The sequence below is a fragment of the Vigna umbellata genome, chromosome 9 (genome assembly GCF_029865625.1).
Source record: "Vigna umbellata cultivar VRB3 chromosome 9, Vumbellata_1.0, whole genome shotgun sequence".
NCBI lineage: Eukaryota > Viridiplantae > Streptophyta > Magnoliopsida > Fabales > Fabaceae > Vigna > Vigna umbellata.
Genome location: NC_142173.1, coordinates 37,161,785 through 37,183,969, shown reverse-complemented (window position 1 = coordinate 37,183,969; position 22,185 = coordinate 37,161,785). Strand labels below are relative to the sequence as shown.

The 22,185-nt window shown below is 33.3% G+C and overlaps 2 protein-coding genes across 3 annotated transcripts; one reads left to right on the top strand and one right to left on the bottom strand.

Annotated features, from left to right (window-relative positions):
- Nucleotides 1-428: 428 nt before the first annotated feature.
- Nucleotides 429-4,416, top strand: LOC148193418 (uncharacterized). The gene is made up of 7 exons (XM_088099649.1): nt 429-599; nt 1,361-1,556; nt 1,639-1,829; nt 2,317-2,401; nt 2,836-3,016; nt 3,104-3,260; nt 4,019-4,416. The coding sequence occupies exons 1-7, from the start codon at nt 444-446 to the stop codon at nt 4,079-4,081; spliced, it is 1,029 nt and encodes a 342-aa protein (XP_087955775.1). The 5' UTR covers nt 429-443; the 3' UTR covers nt 4,082-4,416.
- Nucleotides 4,417-11,023: 6,607 nt separating this feature from the next.
- Nucleotides 11,024-15,843, bottom strand: LOC148193417 (serine--glyoxylate aminotransferase-like). Of its 2 annotated transcripts, none has more exons than XM_088098494.1 (6): nt 15,686-15,843; nt 14,601-14,860; nt 13,558-13,842; nt 12,206-12,572; nt 11,805-12,015; nt 11,024-11,314 (listed from the first exon to the last, which is right to left on the bottom strand). In XM_088098494.1, the coding sequence occupies exons 2-6, from the start codon at nt 14,803-14,805 to the stop codon at nt 11,177-11,179; spliced, it is 1,206 nt and encodes a 401-aa protein (XP_087954620.1). In that variant the 5' UTR covers nt 14,806-14,860; nt 15,686-15,843; the 3' UTR covers nt 11,024-11,176. The 2 variants fall into 2 exon arrangements, with proteins under 2 accessions (XP_087954620.1, XP_087954619.1); XM_088098493.1 differs by having other exon boundaries at nt 15,578-15,734.
- Between the last annotated feature and the right edge of the window lie 6,342 nt (nt 15,844-22,185).

Here is a 22,185-nt window from a genome sequence, read left to right as displayed (position 1 = left end):
AAATATCAGAATTAAAATTACACAAACTAAAATCCAATAGCTGCAATACTTTAAAAAAACAAATGAAACTTTAATTCTAACTAATTAAAATAGTACAAATTTAACTACGATTTTTTTTTCTACGTTTACATTGCATGATATGAGTGAGAAACTAGAACTTCCCAAAAAGTACAATGGAGGAACCCAATTATTTATTAGGTTTTTTCTAACAGAAAGAGAATAACAGCATCCCACATGCCACGTGGTCCCCATTCAATTTCCTCATCCCGATTTTCATCCCTCCGATGCATGCAGATCCAACGGTTCCGAACCTTCCACGATCACTCACAGCAGCCTTTGATTACACGAATTCGACATGGTTCACGTTGCTCCACGATTATCCTTTCTGCACCGTCAGATCTTGAAAGATCCAACGGCCACAGTCGCGTTTAGAATCGCAGAACATGGCAGCGGGAACAAGAGCTGAAGTAAGAGAGAGAGAGAGAGAGAGAGTTGGGTTGGTGGAGGTTTTCAAGGAGATGGAACGAAGTGGTGGGATGGTAACTGGGTCGCATGAAAGGAATGAACTTGTTAGAGTTAGACACGGTTCCGATAGTGGGGTTCGTTCTTCTGGCTCTGTTTCGACATTTTTTCTTCGTTGGACTTTTCTGAAGACCATGTTTCCTGTTTTTCTTTTTGGCTCTGGGAGTTTTGTTCTTTCACTGTGTGCGACTGACTTCATAGTTTGAGTTTTTATGCTTGCAATGCAAATGGGTCATGCAAGTTTTGTTCTTTCTTGAGAGTGTGTTGGAGTGCCTTGTTTTTCTTCTTCTCCTTGCATGGAGGTTTGGGTTGGATTTCTTTTTGCATTTTTTTGGTCGGTCAGCTAAACATTGTTTAGTGGTGTTGGTAGGATGGTTGGATCTTGATGTATTTAATTGCTGGTGTGATTCCCTATTGGTGGTGGTGTTTAGGAGTTGAATTTGAATTTGTAATTTGCATGTAGTGTGTGATTTTGAATCAACATCTGGCAGGTGGTAATTGATAAGGTTTTTCTTTGAAACAGTACTGCCTAATCTCTTAGATGATGAGCCCATTGGCACTTGAAAGAATTTTGATTGCAGGTTGCAGTCTGGTGTTGGTAATGAAAAATGCTTGTTAACTGTAATTAATTGTCTGATCCTGATCATACAAAAGATTTCATGGAAAATTCATTAAAAAATCTTGCCATGATGGAATCTTACTTGTTTGTGTCCTTCTAAACTCGTATGGATGGGGCTTGTTGCTTTTGCATATCGTCTTGCAAGAGATTGATCCGCATAAACTTAAATTTTGGTCATGTAATTCTAATTCTGACTTGTATAATTTCTATACTCTGCAGTCTAAACCCTTGAAGAATTTAAATGGTCAGATTTGTCAAATATGTGGTGATACCATTGGATTAACGGCTACTGGCGATGTCTTTGTTGCTTGTCATGAGTGTGGCTTCCCACTTTGTCATTCTTGTTACGAGTATGAGCTGAAAAATGTGAGCCAATCTTGTCCCCAGTGCAAGACTAGATTCACAAGTCAGCAAGGTTAGCCTGTGCATAAATGCTTTTTGTTTTTGGTCTTTCCCAAATCAGAATTTACAATGAACAAGATGAATATGGATATCAGAGGGTGCTGGAGTGGAGGGTGATGATGATGAAGAAGAAGATGCTGATGATCTAGATAATGAGATCAACTATGGCCAAGGAAACAATTCCAAGGCAGGGATGCAATGGGAAGAACAAGAAGATGCTGACTTCTCTTCATCATCTGGACATGATTCTCAAATACCAAATCCCCATCTAGCAAACGGGCAACCGGTAAAGTATTTACCTGATTCTGTCGTTTATCAACTGGGGTTAAATCACAAGTGTAGCAGCAAAAATGTGTGAACTTGCACTCGCACCATTGGTTGAAGTTATGCATTCTCAGACTCAATTACTCGAAGTTGGACATGCTTGAGTAAAGTTTGAAAATTATGAAAACCTCGAAGATATACTCTTATGCTTTTCACTTTTAATGTTGTGATATGCTTAGTTATATACTAGACCGTAAATTTGATTTCTAGCATGTAATTTTGTATTTATCACTTGTGTAGCTTAGCTTGTTTAGATATAGACAAGTATGCTACTAATTTTGTTTGAGCTTTGTAATTATTTACTGTAACAAGTGTTATGTATGTTATATTTCATAAAATAATGTATTTTACTTATAGACTTCATTGACATCATAGTTGGTACATCATTATGCAACAATGATACACTAAATACTAGTACTAATATAAACTAATTGTTCTTCTATGGTTAGATGTCTGGTGATATTCCATATGCTACTTCTGATGCTCAATCTATGCAAACTACATCAGGTCCTATGGCTAATACAAAGCAACCGGGTATGAAGTTAACCAGAAGTGCCGTCAGCATATCACATTTTATGGCTATCTCAACTTTTTTGAATGAAAAATGTCTTTTTATAACTGTTCCTATATGAGTCTTGGATCTTACAAAGAACTCAAAATTCTTCAATTCCTTGAAATTTGTATAAGAGAAAATTTTCTTTATAAAAGTTGTGGACTTTTAATTTCGCAGAATACCTTTACTGTATGTGATTAAACTTTTTAAAATTAAATTACGAAACATCCTTTTTCAGTATCTAGCATCTTGACTTAGGAATTAATATAATATAGTTTTAGTTTTGTTATAAATGTTCTATATATAAGAGGCCTTTTTGTGTTGGTTTGTTCAGAAAATAATTAATGTTCAGAAAAGGACTGCTATTGTATTTTACTTATTGTGGGTTTGAACTTGTGAATTTGGAAAAATACAGGTCTTGAAAGTGATGAAGAGATAAGGAGAGTGCCAGAGATTGGAGGGGAAAGTGGTGGAACTGCAGCCTCTCGGCCGGAAGCTGGTTCAAATGCTGGTGCAGAACGTGCTCAGGGGACGGGAGAGGGTCAGAAGAAGAGAGGGAGAAGCCCAGCTGATAAAGAAAGCAAGCGGCTTAAGAGGTAGGTATAGATATAACCTTGGTCATGTCTAGCCTCTACTGAAACTTTTCTCCTGTGACTCACTGAGGGAATTTGAAATGGAAATAGGCTATTGAGGAACAGAGTTTCGGCCCAACAAGCGAGGGAGAGGAAGAAGGCTTACTTGATTGATTTGGAAACAAGAGTCAAAGACTTGGAGAAGAAGAATTCAGAGCTCAAGGAAAGACTTTCTACTTTGCAGAATGAGAACCAAATGCTTAGACAAGTATGCTAATTTTTCTTATTTTGTTAGCATGGCATCATCATTATAACTATATATACATCTCTCTAACTCATTACTTACTCTACCTATTTTTGACTTGTGTGCTCTAAAATTTGTTTTATAAAGGAACAAAGGGGATATTCATGTTAGCTTATGCATGGTTTATGAAACCATCAATATCAGTTTAGTCTTTCAATTTGATTGAACGAGTTTCTTCATAAAGTTTTATGAGAGTACAAAATAAGAAAAAAATTAAACTGACTTTTCCACAGGTTAATTAGTTTATGCATGAGCTAATTTATGCTTATGTAAAAGTCAGTTTCATGTTTTTGTTTACATTTTTTCGTCTAGAAATGTTTATGGAGAAGCTCATCCAAACATGTCCTTAAGCTAGGACTTCATATGACATCAAAATGGTTAAGAAAACCTTGAGTTATTGGATGAAGTGGAAGGAACTTGGTTCCTTTTTTTCCTGTTTTATATGCGCATCGAAAAAATACCAAGGTTTCATAAGCTTGTTACTTCTCCTATGTGCTCATAGCAGACCACTTTTGGTACTTATTTACTAGAATACACTACCAAATTTGCATATTTTATACCGATGTGTGTTAAAACTTGTCTTTGATGATAATCACAACAACCCAAGTGAGATTAGTAGTCTTTGGTTGGGAGAAATCTGTAGTAGGAAAAAAAAAAAGTTCATCAGTGCTGTCAGTTTTGTTTGGCTTTATCTTACTGAGTCATGTAATTGCTCTTTGTAGATATTGAAGAACACAACAGCAAGCAGGAGAGGGAGCAATAGTGGTACCAATAATGCTGAATGAACATAATGGCAAACGATGACAGAAAACTTATAGCTGGAGTAGATTTAGACGAGTATATTAGCAAGAAAAAGGGTATATTAGCAAGAAAGAGCAAAAACAAGTAATTAAACATTAGTTTTGATGATTCTTTTCTAGGTGTGCTTTTGTAATACAGTGAAGTAAAGGATGAACCTCAACACATGTTTTATCCTAAAATATTGTAATCTGATGTTCCACTATTTATGAGTAATGTAATTATCATACAAAAAATTTTAGTCTCCTTGTATTTTAAATAATCATCAAACTACTTGATTACTCATCATGGTTATGCACCATTTGGTGAGGAGGTTCATTAATCATTTGTCATATATATCTGATTAAATCACTAATGAATTTGAAAAAGATTGATACTGATATACTTGTGGTGAAACATAAATATGTGCTTGAGTTGGCTTGATAATTGGTTAAAGAATTCAAAGGATCGAATGTTCAGTTTTGGGTTTTACGATTTTGCGTTTGATTTTGAGTTTTTCGAGTAATATTGTTAAAATTGATCTTAGAACATGAAATTTTGTTATAGTTTTGTTTTTAAAAAATGTTTGATCTCTATTCTTAAACAGTATGGGACCATCAAGTAGTAGCTAAGCAATGAAGATGAATATTAAAAATGTGAATATATCTATATATGGTTTTTAGTAAAATCAATATACTATATTTATCAAATTTTAGGAATGAATGTTATTGTGTTAAGCATTATAGAGCATGAGGGTGAGTGTTTGTAATCATTTTACTGAGTTTTTAAGTAAGATTGTCATTGGGGTGAAACTGACAATTATTTTCAATTAAAAAGTTGACACTTCATTTTACTTTTTGGACTTTGGTTCTAGATTCCAATTTAACTTTTACCATATTGCCAATAAAAACAATTAATTTAATGTCTATTCTGAAAGTATATTATTTTACTTTGAAATTTCCTTTCAGTAGAGTATTGACTAACACTTTTTGAAATTACTATATGCATTGAGAAAGAAATAAAATCTTATTTTATATATTTAGTCTATATCAATATTTATATCATGCAAATTACGTACTTTAGTAAAGATTAATATGATAAAAGAAGAGATAGAGGTAAGGTAATAAACAATAAACTTTTGTCTTTATATCATTGGTATCTATTTAACAAAAGATATTCATTTATATTTTAAATAATATATTATTTATCAAAATAAAGTAGGGTGATAAAAATTACTTAATTTTTATTCGTACAAAATTTTGTAAACTTAATAATTTCAGTTCAATGTTTGAATTTTGAAAAAAAAAATGTTATTAAGTTAGTCCTAAAACTTTAAACCCTAAAATTAAGAAAAATAACTATGATTTTTAATATGATGTAAAGTGTGACGTGAAGATGTATGTTTTGTTTGGTTTCTATTTAGGTTTGTGAAAGGGACTAGACATAAATTGAATTGATGCATATTTATTGTCATAGGTTGATGATTTCAACACTATTCTTCCAATTCTAACTACAATCACAAAAAACCTAATACCTAACCTTTCCCCCACAAAAATTACAACAAATTGCTTATAGGTATAGTAAGCTCTTGTAGCCCATTAATTGGTGAAACAAAGTCTTTATGAAAACACTAAAATTGAAATTATTGTACAGTTCATTGTTCTTCTCTTCAAATATTAAATGTATCTATCAATGTGGTGTTAGTCTGAAATGAAATATTTGTCAAGGAAAAATTTTCAAAGAATTCCTTGTTTTACAAATATAAAGTGCTAGGAATACATTTTGTAACAATTGTTTTAGATAAGCCTGTGTTGAAATTTATTAAAACAAAAAAGACAAAATTAGTACAAAATGATCAATTTTAACCTACGAGAGTGTGTAAAAAAAGGATTTTCAAAATTTTCTCTTTGTAAATTTAAAAAATGAATAATAATTTTTAAACACCGAATTTTTTCAAACATTTATTATACACATGTTACCTTTTATTAATTTTTCTCTTTCTATATATCATATCACTGTTAACGCTTTTTTTTTAATAAAAATGAGAGTGTTAATTATCATGTTGTGTGTATCATCTCACACGACAAAAAAACATCAAACATATGCAACACATTTAAATATCATATGCAAAATAAATAACAAGGGACCAAAATTGACACATTAATTTCTAAACTGTAAAAAGATAAATCAAACATGTTTCTGCAAAAGTTAGGATAAATAAAGTTAGAAACTTCGTCAAGTATAATATTGAAATCTAGTACCAAGTTCATTATTTAGATTACTCTCTATAAATTTGAAAATCAATATATAAAAGAATTGGATAGCCCACGGAAAAGGCACTGAGTTACCTAAACAATAACATAAGGATAGCCCACGGAGGAGGCACCGAGCTACTAAGACAATAACAGAAGAAAAACCCTCAAACGAGCCACTAAGTTATCTATAGGGTAACATAAATGAAAGCCCTCAAACGAGGCACCGAGTTACTTAGACGATAACTTACTTAGACAATAACATAAGCAAAGCCCTTAGACGAGACACTGAGTTATCTAGATAGTAGCAAAAGACCACAAATGTGACACCTGAGTTACTTAGGCAGCAACACAAGCCCACAAATGTTGCACCCAAGTTACCTAGATGGTAACATAAGCCCACAAACGTGACACCCGAGTTACCTAGATGGTAACACAAGTTAAGCCCGTTAGCACCTTAGTCTACCTAAACAATAGCATCAAATGAAAAGCCAGCTCAGGTAGCACCCGAGCTTGCCTAAATCAGCAACACACATAAAGTTTGCCCAAGTCAGCCATACAAAGCTTTCTTAGATAAATGACACTAAATCATACCCAAGTCAATAATTAAAAACACTCAAGGCAACATCCATGGTCAAAGACAACTACTTATAGTCTAGCCGAATGACAAATCCACCTGCAAATATAAAGTCGGCTACGACTTAGCCAAATGGTCAATTATAGTCACAACAAGCATTCCTCATACACGCTAATCAAACTTTTGAACTTAAAGGGGCTTATGTACATATCTGGTCCAACAAATAGGCTAAGTGATATGTTTCAACAAGGTCCATTCAGCTTTATTGACCTAAAGTGACTGAACGATATTCTGAGATAAATTTGTTTGTGCAAATATTCATATATTAATAGTATATGTGATCAAATCTCGATATTTTGATTACGTCATGATATTTCTTAATACCATACATTTACATAATATTTGGTAGATCAGGTAAGGTATCACATTATTACTATTATTTTGCTAATGATCATATATATATATATATATATATATATATATATATATATATATATATATATGGTAAGTTATTATATTTTTTGATATTATTTTATATTTTCTTGATATTATCAGTTTTTACAATAAATATTATAGGGTCGAGAAACCTTATAAATACATGTTGGAATTTTGTGACTCAAACAACATTTGGTTGAAGGAGTCAAATAAGTTAAATAAAAATATATTCCTATCCTAATTTTTAGGAGAATTTTATGCATTATTTAATTAATTAGGTTTAATAGATATTTCTCAAATTAGTTACAAATTCTGTAGTATAAATATTTATTGCTTATGCTCAATAAAACAACAACATATCAGTTTCCCTTTCATTCTTTTGCCTCTTATACTTTAAAACCCAACAATTGGTATCAAGAGCAAAAAAGGATTTTACGGGATCTGTGATATAACCCACAAACACCTACAACCACAAAATAGCCACCACACATAAGATGGAATCTCAAACATCCTTTACTACTATTTTTGTACCTCTATTTGATGGACAAAACTATCAAATGTGGGCTATCAAAATGGAAGCATATCTAGATGCTAACGATGTATGGGAAGCAGTAGAAGAGGATTACGAAGTGCCTCCCTTGCCAAATAATCCTACGGTTGCTCAAACGAAAAGTCACAAGGAAAAGAGGCTTCGAAAATCCAAAGCCAAATCAATTTTGTTCACAGTCGTATCTCCAATCATTTTGAACAGAATAATGACGTTGAAAACGCCATATGAAATCTAGAAGTTTTTGAAGGAAGAGTACGAAGGCAATGAGAGAATCAAAGGAATACAAGTAGTGTTCATCTAGCTGGGGAGTAGAGTTGAAGTTTCTGTACAAATGACCCTTTTTCCTCTGGTAATTGATTACAAGACCCCTGTAATCGATTACCAGAGGAAAAATTGTCATTTGTACAAAAACTTCAACTGTACTCCCCACCTGGATGAACAGCACTCCCCAACTCTGTTTTTCTGACCTTTGCTACTTGTTTTGTTTTTAACTTTCTCCACCGAACTCCAAATGACTTGATTTTTGTTTTGTTGGAATCTAGACTCAAAGAGCTTTCAAATAGGTGTCAAGTGCATCAAAAAAATTTACCCCACTCAATTGTGGACAAAATAGCTCATATAGGTGTTTAAACCAAGGTTGGTGAAGTTCATATAATTGTTTGGTTTGTGCTAGTAGAATCACATCATACCTTAATTATACTACTATTTTACCTTGAATTATGGAAATTTTATAAAGAAATAAAATAAATTAGAATAATATAAGAAACATGAGACAATAACGTGATAGTAAACTCATTTAGGAATCTTAGAAAAATGTTGTTTTGGGGAAATTAACTGCATCTACTAAATTGGTCTAAAAATTATGAGTTAGTAATCATTTCAAAGATCTTTGAGTCTACATTCCAACAAAACAAGAATCAACTCATTTGGAGTTCGGTGGAGAAAGTTATGAACAAAACAACCAGCAAAGGTGAGAGGTGGTAGAAATATATAAAACGTTAACTTTAAGGAATTAACTGCACCTACTCAGATGTCCAAAAATTATAAATTAGTATTCATTGGAAAGAGTTTTGAGTCTACTTTCTAATAAAAAAAGAATCACATCATTTGGAGGTCTGTGGAAAAAGTTATGATTAAAATAGTCAGCAAAGGTCAAAGTTGACAGCATGTTATCTTATACGTATATCTTTCTCTCTTGTTGTCAAATCTATTATTTATTGAAAATGCCTTTTAAAATTTATGCATTATAACAACATTAGATGACATATTTCTTAATTAATAAAATGAAAAATTTTCCTATGAGACTCCGAGAAGGGGTGTTACAACAATGGTCATACACCTCACCTCAGTTGGAGAAAACCACCTAAATGGACATTTTTTTTGAAGAAATAAATGACCTAATCTCATTATTGGTGTAGGGAGCACACCCAATAACATTGAACTCACTCACCCATCTCAAAAAATGAAAAATTCAACAAAAATAGAGCATGGGGAGTAGTGTTCATCTAGGTGGGGAGTACAGTTGAAGTTTCTGTACAAATGACCCTTTTTCCTCTTGTAATCGATTACAAGACCCCTGTAATCGATTACCAGAGGAAAAATTGTCATTTGTATAGAAACTTCAATTGTACTCCCCACCTGGATGAACAACACTCCCCAACTCTGTTTTTCTGACATTTGCTACTTGTTATGTTCTTAACTTTCTCCACTGAACTCCAAATGACTTGATTTTTGTTTTGTTGGAATCTAGACTCAAAGAACTTTTGAATGACTGCTAACTCCTAATTTTTAGACCACTGTACTAGGTGAAATTAATTTCCCCAAAATAACGTTTTTCTAAGCTTCATAAATGAGTTTCATTTCAAGGTATTGTTTCATGTTTGTTATTTTAGATGGTTGAGTGAGTTTAATGGTCATGAGTTGTTTAGTGCACCAATTTATGATGAACTGTTATGTACTTTTTAATTTCAAAGCTTGTGGTTTGATGAATTGTTGATACGTTTTCCTATTAATGTATGTGGTTTTTAATATTGTTATAATTTTTCATTACTCAATACCCTTCATTATTCCTTTTTTATTTGTTTAATATTGAAGTATTCCAGCTTGAAGTATTTCAATAATGATCCATCTAGAAAACATTCAAAACACAGTCAAAAGGACTCCAAAATAACCCTAGGGAGTGCTTAAGTCAGGCCTGGGTAGTTCTTGTCAACTTTCAGTACAAAAGGAGAATTTTTCCCTTGTAAGCGATTACATGGTCCCAGTAATCGATTACAAGTGCATCTATCCTATGTCAATGGTGCAGGACCTCACCTCCCAATGAATGACGAACAAACTGCAGAAAAAATATATATTTTTGGTTACAAATAACCACCAAAATGATCAACAAAAACCAAAAGCAAAAGCCCAACCCCAAAATACGAATACGGAAGAGGAAAAAAGTACGTACCTTGTTTGAAGAACCTATGTCAGTGGACGAACCCATTGCACAAAAAAAAGCTCAGAACTTCGACACAATCGACACCGAAGGAGACACTTTGAAGAAACCAATGACGAAGATCAATGAACGTAGATCGTCGAAATCACAAACTCGACAGAGAAAGAGAGACTTCGAATGGGGCCAGCGACGACGAAGATTGTTGAGCGTTGAGAGAGATTGTTGAACGTCGAGAGAGAAATGTTCAAATGAAACTCATGAAAACCCTAAAATTGAGAGAGGAGAGAGAGTGTTGAGCGAAGAAGGGTGCTTTCGGAATAATGAAATCTGAAACCCTTATCCCTTTTTCAAATCAGATTTCTTAAAAAAAAATTCAAAATGGTCCACTACAACGCTGACACGTGTCATTGTCAAAATGTTATCAAATTTGCGTTGTCGCGGTCCAAATGTTTAATATTTGAATTTGAATTTCGTACTTCTTTTACATAATAAATTCTATACAGTGTCAATTAACTAGAAGTCATAGTGTAAGTTTTAATAAAATATTACAAAACTCACTAATCAGTCATGCCGATTAACATTTTACTTAGACTATTAATAGAACATGCACTCTATTTTTTTCAAAAGAAGAGTTTGTGATGAATTTAATGTGCATTAGAGAGTGAGAAATAAGGTGAGAAGATGCAATTATTTGTGATATACAAGAGAATGAAAGAAACAATAGATTAAAGTTGAAAGTAGAGAGTATGTTGACGTTGAAAGGAGTGTAAAAGAGGATAATAATGTGATATATTTTACAGAATTTTTGAAAGAGCAGAAAAGGAAGTGAAGAGAAGAGAAATGGGTTGTAACTCAAATCCTTGAAGGGATGAGAGGAATGGTATTCTTAAAGTATGCACTGGCAGCAGCAACTCCAGTTCCAAGCTTTACAGGGTAACCCACATCTTGGAGTATCATCTCCACACCAGCTAGACATCCCAACAGTTGCAACTGAAAAAATATTACAACAATTAACAAATAAAAATGTTGGCAACTTGGAACTAAGAGTATTGCAAACATGTTTTTTCTTATTTTAATAAATCATGTTAGACATTACCAAAGAGTTTTGGTATCTCAAACAATTCAAAATTTAAGTAATTCTAAGTTTCACGTTGAGTATATATGAAAAAGTTAACACCATATTAAAAAAAAACTATAAATATATTGATGTTGTTTCCTTATGCACTATCCCTATCACAGTTTTGAAGCTTGAACGATTGAAGTTGGACAGAAAGTTCTTCAAAGCTAGGATGGCAATATTGTATGTAATACATCCAACAATCAAGATCAAGAAAAAGAAAAGACTTATGATATTTTTTAACATGAGCCTTTAAATACTGATTTAGAGTAGTTAACAAATGAAATTTTGTAAATAAGTATATTGATTATTCAAAGATTACTTTTCATTTGACTTGAGAATTATTTTGGGAATCAACATTACCTCATTCAAGTAGCCAAGATGCCCAATTCTGAAAACCTTCCCAGCAACTTTGTTCAGTCCAAGACCTAAGCTCAAATTGTATCTCTTCCATGCCCTTCTAACTATTTCAGCACTATCAATGTAAGAAGGAACAACAACAGCAGTCACTGTGTCACTGTGCCACTCTTCCTTTTGGGTGCAATTCTTCAAACCCCATGCCTCTACAGCAAGTCTGCATTCACATGCATTATCTTATACACATAACCTAAAGCCAAAACCATTGTCTACTTAGATAAACCTTTGATCATTTGTCAAAACCAGTAACCTTTTCAAGTAAACACTGATATCATTCAATCATAAACCAACACATACATTGAATTTCATTGTAACCATTTTTGGACTAGCATACCATCATGGCTTACCTGGTTGCTGTGCCTAAACGATTGTGCCTTGCAATCACATTTTCAAGTCCTTCTTCAAAAACCAGATCAAGAGCAGCTCTCAGACCATACAGCAAATGTATGGAAGGAGTGTATGGCCAATAGGTTCCTAACTGGTAGAATTTCAGGTAGTCTTTCCAGTCAAAGAAAACTCTGAGTGACTTGGCAGTTTTTGAGGCCTCAATAGCTTTAGGTCCTGCAACCACAATTCCTATCCCAGTGGGAAGGGAAAGGGCTTTCTGAGAGCCAGTTATGGCCACATCTACTCCCCATTCATCCATGCGGAAATCAAGTGCACAAATGGAAGACACTCCATCAACAATGAAGAGTGCTGGGTGCCTGTAGGAATCTGAGTGTCCAAAGAAACAACGTCAGAATCTTTTCATGAAGGAAAAAACAACATTAAAAATCCAACAGCTGGTTAATGCAAATGTTTGATACATTTGCAGACCTGGAAGAGGTACTAGGAACACATTTTCATCAAAGAACGACAGAATTTATGTCAACATATCATTTGAGTTCACCAGTGGTGTTGCATGTGAATAATTTGGTAAAGTTTCAGATGCATACTTAGATCGGTTGGGATTAATCCAAGTGTGACTCACAGTTTCACGTTGGATAAAAAAGACAAAATTAAACACTAGATGAAAAATCCATGAACTTATTGTCTTAAGGTCTTAGATTAAAAGTGGTATTGATTCCTTATATATATGGGTTAAACTCATGTCATCTACATATATATATAATATCTCCCAATCAATACCGTCTTCTATAACATAACCCATCAAGATCAACGGAGTCAAGTTAAATGCTAATAACCTATGCAACATGTCTCACTATGATTATTACTTGGAGATAAACAGTTTGGCAGTTATATGCGTGATTCAGTAAGTACAGAGCAGTTATGTGTTTAGACAAAATACTAAACTAAGTAGTCCTTCAAAAGTATAATAGATGTTATAGGACAAAAGAAAACAAACAGCTAAAACTGCCAACCAAAAATATGTTCTCAATGGAACCAAGAGCAGTCATGAACATTAATATCTTTGAACATCAAAGACCAAAGACAAATGACCTGTTTGGATGAACATCTCCAGATAAACACTTCAAGGAGAAAAAAAAGAATGAAAAAGCTAATATTTTAGAATTCTGACATATTGTGGATTGAGCTATTTCATTTTTATCTTCTTATTTTTCCCTTTCAAAGTACTTAGGGAGAAACTAGTCTACAATGATGATTTTGGGTCTTTCAGTGTATAGAGAATAAAATGGTACAGATGTGGATATTAAATGAGAAAAAGTTATGATTTAAGTCCATTAGATGAAACACTCACCGAGAATTTGTCTCACTTTGGCCAAGTTGTTGGTGACCCCAGTTGCTGTCTCATTGTGGACAATGCAAATTGCCTTTATAGTGTGTGCAGTGTCTGAAGCAATCTTTGATTCCAGAACATCAAGCTTAGCACCCTGGCCCCATTCACTTTCCACAACATCAACATTGAAATTCAGACGTTGCTGCTGATCAATCCAAAGCAAGCTGAATTGACCAATCAGGAATGATACAATTCTATCCCCAGGAGACAGTGTGTTTGTGAGAGCACTCTCCCAAGCACCAGTACCTGAACCATATCCAAAACCATTACTCAATAACAAGAGAACTAGTAAACTATAACCATGTGAATAACAAACTAACTGTTCTTAAACCACCTTACTCTCTATGCTTGTAATCATCTCCCAAACACCCATACACAAGAACAGTAAAGATATAAAAGAAAAAGAACAATCATTATTCTAGATTACTGTATAGGAGTCTTGCCATTATTTTCATGAATAAATAATGTAAACTTTCAAATCTAATATAAAAAACTATAACTGGGTCCTTGATTTTGTAAGAATTTTGTGTTAGATCTCTGAAATTGGTTTGTGATAAAAAATGACAATTTGTGGTGATTTTAATCCAGGGACTCAACTGAAAGGAATATTACTATATCAAAGATCTAATTATACTTTTGAGCCTGCTAAGCTAATTAAAATTTTCAAATAGTTCAAGGACTTGCTCTGGTTAATTTAACCTAAAAGTATAACCATTAAAGTTAGTATCATCCTCATCATTAAGATAATACACCCTAATTGATTTTATGAAAATTGCAAAACACACCCTTAAATTTTTGTTATTTAGAACATAATCCCTGATATGAAAAACATGCACTTCATCCTTAACATTTTCAAAGCATACAAGATAGATTCTTCATTAATTTTCAGCATACACAGAAAATGTTAAGGACTGAAGTAAAAAGTCACTTATACCTTGAGTTTATGAAACTAAAAAAGTATAGACATAACAACACTAAGATCAGTGTGGCTTGTTTATGCATACCAGTTGTAGGGATGAGAAATGGGGTTCCAGTAGTGGTCTTGAAAATCTTCTTGACATCCTCAAGCAGAGTTTTTGTGAGAGCAGGAATAGCTGGCGAGCGGTAGTCCTCATTGTTTCTGTTCATGGCCCTAATGATCTGGTCAGGGATGTTAACTGGCCCTGGAACAAAGAGGTGGTTTCTTCCTGGTGCATTGAAATAGTCCATCTTCTCTTGCTTCAAATTTCAACCACTTCTTTTGGATTTTCCCACAAAGAGTCCCCTAAACAAAATCCATCAAAAAGTCAGCTTTAACCACCTTCTGAATCTTTTATCATAAACTTTGTGCATGCACTGCTATTTACTGTTTTATTGTTCCTTACTTGAGGAGATTTGTGACAGAAACACGAACCTTAATGAGTTTTCCAACTAATAACACAGGAAATTCATGTTTAACTGCTAAAATAACCTAGTTCAGAAGTTAAGTTACACAAAGTTGATTTCAAGGAGAGAACAGAAACTGTTTAATTCTTATCATTATGTAACTGTATGGATGACCTTTAACAGCACCATAATATAAGAAAAAAATAATAAAAAGTATCCTGTTTCATCAACAGCTTTGTTGTGCTTTTACATTTATCATTCAAAATATGCTTTCTGTGTCTATCTTTTAGACACCCTTTTCTGCAATTAATAAGAAAAACTGAAATCATCATCTTAAAATATTAGAACTGATGCACAACTGAATCCTGCTTTCAGAAAATTCATTGAGAACAAGATTATAACAAAACACACTGTATAATGAAGAAAACACAGCAGAATATATTGGTGGACAGAACAAGAGGAAAGACCTGCTTTGAGTTGAAACTTGCACACCAGTAACTAAATTAAAACATGAAGAAAACTGTGATTACCGATCACCCCACTTGATTTTTCCACTTCCAAGCCAATTTTACAGTAAAGATAATAACACAGAGCATGAGTTTGAAATCATTCTTACCAAAATCCAATGGAAAGAGCCAACTAAACACACACACACAACATAATATATATGTATATGAAAAAAGAATGAGAAGAAGTGAGTATAGGTGGGAAGGAGGAGCTTTACAGAGTTTTTGAGGAATGTGGCAGAAGCAAGCAGGAGGTGTGTCTGGTGTTGTTAGAACCTTATTATATAAAAGTATAAATGGGAAAATTGAATTTTTATGATGAAGAGCTATGGTGAACCAATGAAATGCTAAGGTGGGGCCAGGCCATGTCACAGGTAGAAGATAAGAGGGAGAAACTTTGAACCTTGAGGCTGAGAATGGCTGAAGAGGGAACCTCTCAGTTTTGGCTGTGAAATGGCACATCATATCAACAATTTAGCTTCATCTCTAAAAGCCAAAAGGTTATCCATATTCCAAGTTTCTTGCACCTCCATTGCCTTCTAATTTTTATCATTATCATCATTCACATAATATATATTTGTAAGACAACCAATCTCACACGATATCAGTATGGAAATAGTTTTGCTTTGCTTTTAAACAATATCAGAGGTTCCAATAAATGGAACCGGTGTCATTTGATGGATAATACCTATCTAAATATATAAGTCAAGGATCTTATTGCTTAATTTATTTGGATTCAAATCAACTCTGCAGATTATTCACAACATTTTCAAATCTCTAACAGTCAAAATAAGAATAAACAATACATGCAAACACACATATTTTATACCAAAAATAAATCATGATATCTAATAGTCTTTTATATAAGAGAAGAAAAAAACCACTTTTCTGATTTTGAATAGTTTTGATATAGTAATATGTCTAACTATATACTGTAGAAAGAAGTCTTTTAAGATATTAAGTGAAGTAAAATACTAAAAGTTTAGTAATTCTGATATCAATAAGTTGGATGCATGCTTACCCTTATGTTAAAATTTACAGTGAAATATATATTTACTCTTTGAATTTTAATATGAAATTAGAATAAGCAAGAATGTGAAATGAAGTTGATAGGTAACTAAAGCATAGAATATGAGAATGATGAAGGTTGAGGCTAAGAAAGGAGGATGAAAGATAAAGAGATAAAACAATGTGAGCCACAGCTGAGTTGTGGGAAATGAGAGTGGTAGCTATCGCTTTCGTTCTTCCAAAGTTTCCACGTAAGACCTTTTTCCCTATCACTCTGTTCTTTTCACGTTTTCTTCGTCTTTTCTTTCTTTCCTTTCATTGCTACCTTCGGTTTCGGTTTCTGCTACTTTCACTTCCTCCCTTTCTCAAACTGCTAATTCTATATCTTTTAGGTCTTAGGCACCAAAAATATCTCAACAACTTTTCTACTATACCATTCATCACCATTTCTTCGATTTGTATTCAATCAACTTTTACTTTTATACTTTTACTTTTATGTATGAAAAATTATTACTCATTTCATAAAGTCTAAATTCTGATATAATTCTCTTATGACATTTTGTATTGTCCATTATAACTTTAAAATACACTTATTTTAATATTTAAAAAATAAATAAATAAATTTTAAAATATTAAAATCCGTCTATAGTATAAAAAACCATTTGATATTTAGAATGTCTCCATTAAAATAAAATTACTTTTTTTTGGTTATATTATTGTGAGTAAAAATCCATGTAATAATATATATACATGATTTTAGATTTTTATGGCACTTAAGCATTTAGTAATGTAAATGATATTTTAAAAGTGGTGGTAGTTTAAAAATGGTGAAACTCGATTATTTTAATATTAAATGGTTTTATTATATTCGAGTTTCATTATTTTAAATTGTACTTTAGAAACCATTTATGTGGAGTTTTCAACCTTCTCTCTAAGAGTTCTAACTCCTGAGTCGTTTCTTTGACGATCAGGATGTGTCAAATCAATCACGGTGACGAGGTCTATATTTCTAGCTGATCACTTTCTCTCATAGAGCAAGTAAGTTTCTATCATATTTGTCCTTTCTTGATCGTGCAAGGAAATTTGTTTTCCATGTGTCAAAAGTGTTTTCCCCTTGATTCTTGGTTCAATCGAGGTTCTAAAGTTTGTCTCCAATCACCAATTAGTGATTTGTAGGCTTTTCTAGGAATTTCTTGCGGTAAAAGCAACGATTGGGGTTTTTAGAGCTGTAGAAGTTTTCTAAGGTAAAGGAAGCTAGAATTTTTGTTTTAGTTTGTGATTATATTATAAGAATTTGTATCTTTATTTATAGTAGTTAGATTTGGAGAAATTCATATGTTTGGGTATATAAAGATTATATGTAGTTGATGATTTGAAGATGTTTTGTTGGTATGTTAGAATTGTATATTTGTGATGTTTAAAATTGTATTGATTATGTGTAATGAAGTTATTCTAATGTTTGGAACTGAATGCAAAGTGATTGGTTTAAAGAAGTGTTCTTTTGCTTAGGTTTTAAGGATAAAATAGGAGTTTTGATGGGTGAATTTTAAAAGTAGGTGTTGGAGTGATGAAGGAATTGTTTCAATGTTGTTATGAGGTTATTTTAGACTTGTTAGCATTGTTAAATTGAATGAAATCTGGTATGAAACATGTAAGGGGATTATTGTTGCAGTTTGAGGTATATTTAGTATAAAAAGGAGGTTTCGACTAGTGAGAATTTAAAATAAGCAGTGGAGACTGCATTTGACAGTTGAAAGTGTATTAGAAGACTTATTAGGACTTGTCTAAGCTATCAATGAAAAAAAAAGTGTAGAATGGTTAATGTTGTTTTTAGGATGAGTAATTAAGTGTTTTTGGTTAAAAAATGAGGTTTTGTATGGTGAGATTTTGAAACAGCAAATTTGGAAGGAAATTGAGGTGTTAAAGGGTGTTAACAAGCGTAATTAGACTTGGTTATGAAGTTGGTAAACTGATTTAGGGATTAGAAAGTGTTGTTTTGAGTTTAGGTACTTTTGGAGTTATCAAATGGACTTAATGCACCTAATTTCGGGTCTAATGATCAAATTGTTACTTTTTTTAATTCTAAATATGATTTTTCATCAATTCTAGTGTATAAGGATTTCATTTTATCATTAGAACAAGTTTCAAGTGCATCAAAGTCCATGAAAACAATGTGTTGTCAACTGCGCTGGGGGGTATTTTTCTGGCGTTGAGCGCCACCACTCAAGGGGTGCCCGCGTTGAGCACCGGTTTTCTAACACTGAGCGCCACCATTTCAGTGGTTGGGTAGCTTCTGAGGGTTGAGTGTTATTGCACCAGTTTTTGTTTCTTTTTCAGGTTTTGGAAATACCAATTCAGGGTTTCAAGTATCAGTTTTGGACGTTCTTTAGGTTGTTTTGGACCCTTCTGAAGCTGTTGGTGAGGGTTTCCAAGCCATTTTCCTTACTTAAATGTGGGTATTAAGATACCTTAAAGAAAATTGTATTATTTGTGACTTCTAATGACTTGTTTGGTTGATTATGGTTCTTTGAATTATAATTAGTGATTTTATATGATGTTAGTGAATGTAAAATGAATGGATTTGTATATGATTTACATGTAAATGGAAATGATGCATATGAATGTTGTGATGAAAAGTTTATGAATGAAGTGAATGGTTGTTCGATGTAATTCCATGACTCGTGGAGAGGTTACATGGTTGTGCTTGTGTTGTGGTTGTATGAATGTATGGAGCTTCGGACTGGTGGTCTATTCCGACACTCTAATGATCATTCATTCTCAAGTAGGGAGAGGTTTTTGTCTATAGGCTTTGATCATGGCCCTAGGCAACCGAAAAGGACTAACCTTGTATGGTAGCTTGGTTTCAGCCAACAATATTACCATTACAAGTGCACAGACTACCAATATTTTGACATTCATACTATATCCGGATGAGTCAAGTCTATTGATAGTTAAATGTGTAGTATATGTGATTTCTTGTATTGAAATTATATTTCATGATTGATTTAGTAATTGTTTTAGGATGTTGTTGTTTACTCTAGTTTACATTTGTTTTTGTGTTGTTTGTCTGTGTGTGTTTTCTTCTTTACAATGGTCACTTTGAATGGTATGAGCTTAGGGAAGACATTGTTTCAGTTGTCTCAACATGAGATCGGAAGTGAAGCAGCAGTATAGATAGTTTCTTTTGTTTTCTAACTGAAAAATTTTTTTCATTAAAAATTTATAATTCTTATTCTATCATATATGTAATGTTTATTTTAGTAATATTATAATGGTATAATAAATTTTATTTTTTTAAATATGATCATTTATAATGAATTATCTTGCTGTTGGAGAATTTTTCCATAAAAAATGGAAATGGACTTATCTATAAATTAAAATTACTTAGGTAGATCTAATTTGCTTAAGTTCTCATATAATTTTTAATTGCTTTTTTTTAATTTTAAAGTCATGTATATGTTAATTTTAACTTATCAAGAAATTCATCCATTTTTTTCATATCTTTGTCTCTTAAAATTTTTTATATAAAAATTTGGTCTAACAAATATTTAGTGGGAAAATATTCGTCATTTTACTATTATACTTGTGACATCCCAATTATATATAGAAAGCATATATAATAAAGACATCATCATTACATAATATAGGAAAGCAGTCAAGAGTAATTAAGGATTACAGTCATCCTTAGAATAGTGTGGAATTGACAACTAGAGTATTAGAGTTTTTTCCTGGAAATTACAGAGAATTTAAAACTTTAAATGCACAAAAGTTCTTCAAAGCTAGCAAATAAAAGCTAGCAAATCTAAGCTGTAGCACTGCCGTCTCCATCAAGAGCTGTTTCCAAAGTATCCTCCTCGCCATCTACTCCCACCCAAGTGGGTGATCATCGCAAAAGAATCATACACAAGCAACACAAACAAGCAAGGGTGAGCTAGACATAAAAAGCATGTTATTCAACCTCACACGACATGCAAAAATCACTCAAACATGGTAAAATGACCTCACAAGACTTGTTACTTTATAAACCGACTCGTCCGGACTAGAATGATTACCGAGCTATGGCGGGTTATGCACTCACGGTGGCTTATGAAACTTGGGTTCCCACACCCTACCACACTCATGAGGTTAGTCCGTTATCACTCACCTTGGGCCATACTGGAAGCACCCAAGACTAGGTCCTCCTACTACTCCTCACCACATGGATCAATCCTCTCTACTTGAGAATGAAAGACCATTGGAGCATCGGGAAAACCCCCAAGACTGAGCTACCATGCGAATCATTCCACACACCACCAGATCACCACCATGTATCCTCTCCTTGAGGATCATGGAATTACGTCCATGAACCATACTGTCACTTTGAAACTTAACCCAAGACATGAATAACCAAATACCATCATATTATCACAGTGAATCCAACATATCTCATACATTCCCATACTTTCCACATAAATCACATTATACTATGCATTCCAAGCAATTGATCCAATCAAAGACATCAAAAGAAGAGACTTGACCCAATAGGAGTCGCACAGCGCATCCTATTCGAAAGGCGAGACAAGAGGATCTCGCACAGCACACACCTTAATTCGCATAGCGAATTAAGTCGCAGCATACATCACACTTCAAACCTCTCGCATAGCGCACACAGGTCACTATGCGAGAACCCAGACAGAGAGCACCCTCTACAGGGTCTCTCTATGCGAGACAACTCACATAGCGACTCTGCATAATCAGTAGAACGGAATTTCTGCAGAATTATCTACTCAACCATTCCTTACCACTTCTAGACCTTTCTTCCAACTTATAATGCCCCTAACTCATATTTCATACCTAGTTAAACTTGTATAGGCGCTCCTAAAGTGACATTAACATGATTCTAAAGTGATCACTACCAAACTTTTCATTAAAACTCTAATGTTATTAAACTAAGGACCCAATTTCAATTATACCTTGTTGCTAATGACTTTACTCAGTTTTCTAACCCTAACGAGTTCTAATTTACTCATCTAGACTAGCCCAACTTGCCCAATTGGTCATCTGAGAAGAACCCAATGTCTGAACGCATCAAACTCATCTTCGACGCCAGCACATATGACTAGTCACAACTGACTGGATTAGACCAGGACTGCTCTATGATCAGGGATGTGCCAACTCAAGTTTTTAAGGTTCCTCTATCCTACCAATAAAGTACTCTCAATAAGTCACCATTTATTTATCTAAGTCATCCAAACTGTCCTATGGTGTTCTAGACTCTGATTGCCCAATAGTTTAACAGTACATAATCTGTTCAACAAGATTTAAGTTAAAAACTTGTCGAGTAGACTTCCAGGAAAGAGAGGTGCGTCACAATGGACAACTTAAGTACCAAATCTTTCCTTAGCCAAAGTGTTCCTCAACTAGTTTTAACAAATTTCTTATTTCCACATTCAAAATAACAGCATATAATATTAACACAAAAATTCAATATAAATAAATATACAGTAAGCATTAACAGTATTCACACAGAATTTCAAGACATGAATAGTAATAAAACAATATTAAATCATAATATAAAAGCTTAGAAAGGTTAGCTCCCCTTACCTCTATTCTAGAATTCTCTTGCTCCGAATTTGTTTTTCCGAAAAATCCTCTAGAGCCTCTACTTTCTTGCAACTAAAAATTTCTTCCTAACTCTATTTCTCAATGTTTCTCACTTGATTCTTCCTCT

Coding starts and splice junctions, on each gene's coding strand:
- LOC148193417 (XM_088098494.1), bottom strand. CDS start 14,805: ATGGACTATTTCAATGCACCAGGAAGAAACCACCTCTTTGTTCCAGGG. Junction 13,843..14,600: donor ATTTCTCATCCCTACAACTG/GTATGCATAAAC, acceptor GATATGGTTCAG/GTACTGGTGCTTGGGAGAGT. Junction 12,573..13,557: donor CAAAGTGAGACAAATTCTCG/GTGAGTGTTTCA, acceptor TTGGACACTCAG/ATTCCTACAGGCACCCAGCA.
- LOC148193418 (XM_088099649.1), top strand. CDS start 444: ATGGCAGCGGGAACAAGAGCTGAAGTAAGAGAGAGAGAGAGAGAGAGA. Junction 600..1,360: donor GACACGGTTCCGATAGTGGG/GTTCGTTCTTCT, acceptor TATACTCTGCAG/TCTAAACCCTTGAAGAATTT. Junction 3,261..4,018: donor AGAACCAAATGCTTAGACAA/GTATGCTAATTT, acceptor TGCTCTTTGTAG/ATATTGAAGAACACAACAGC.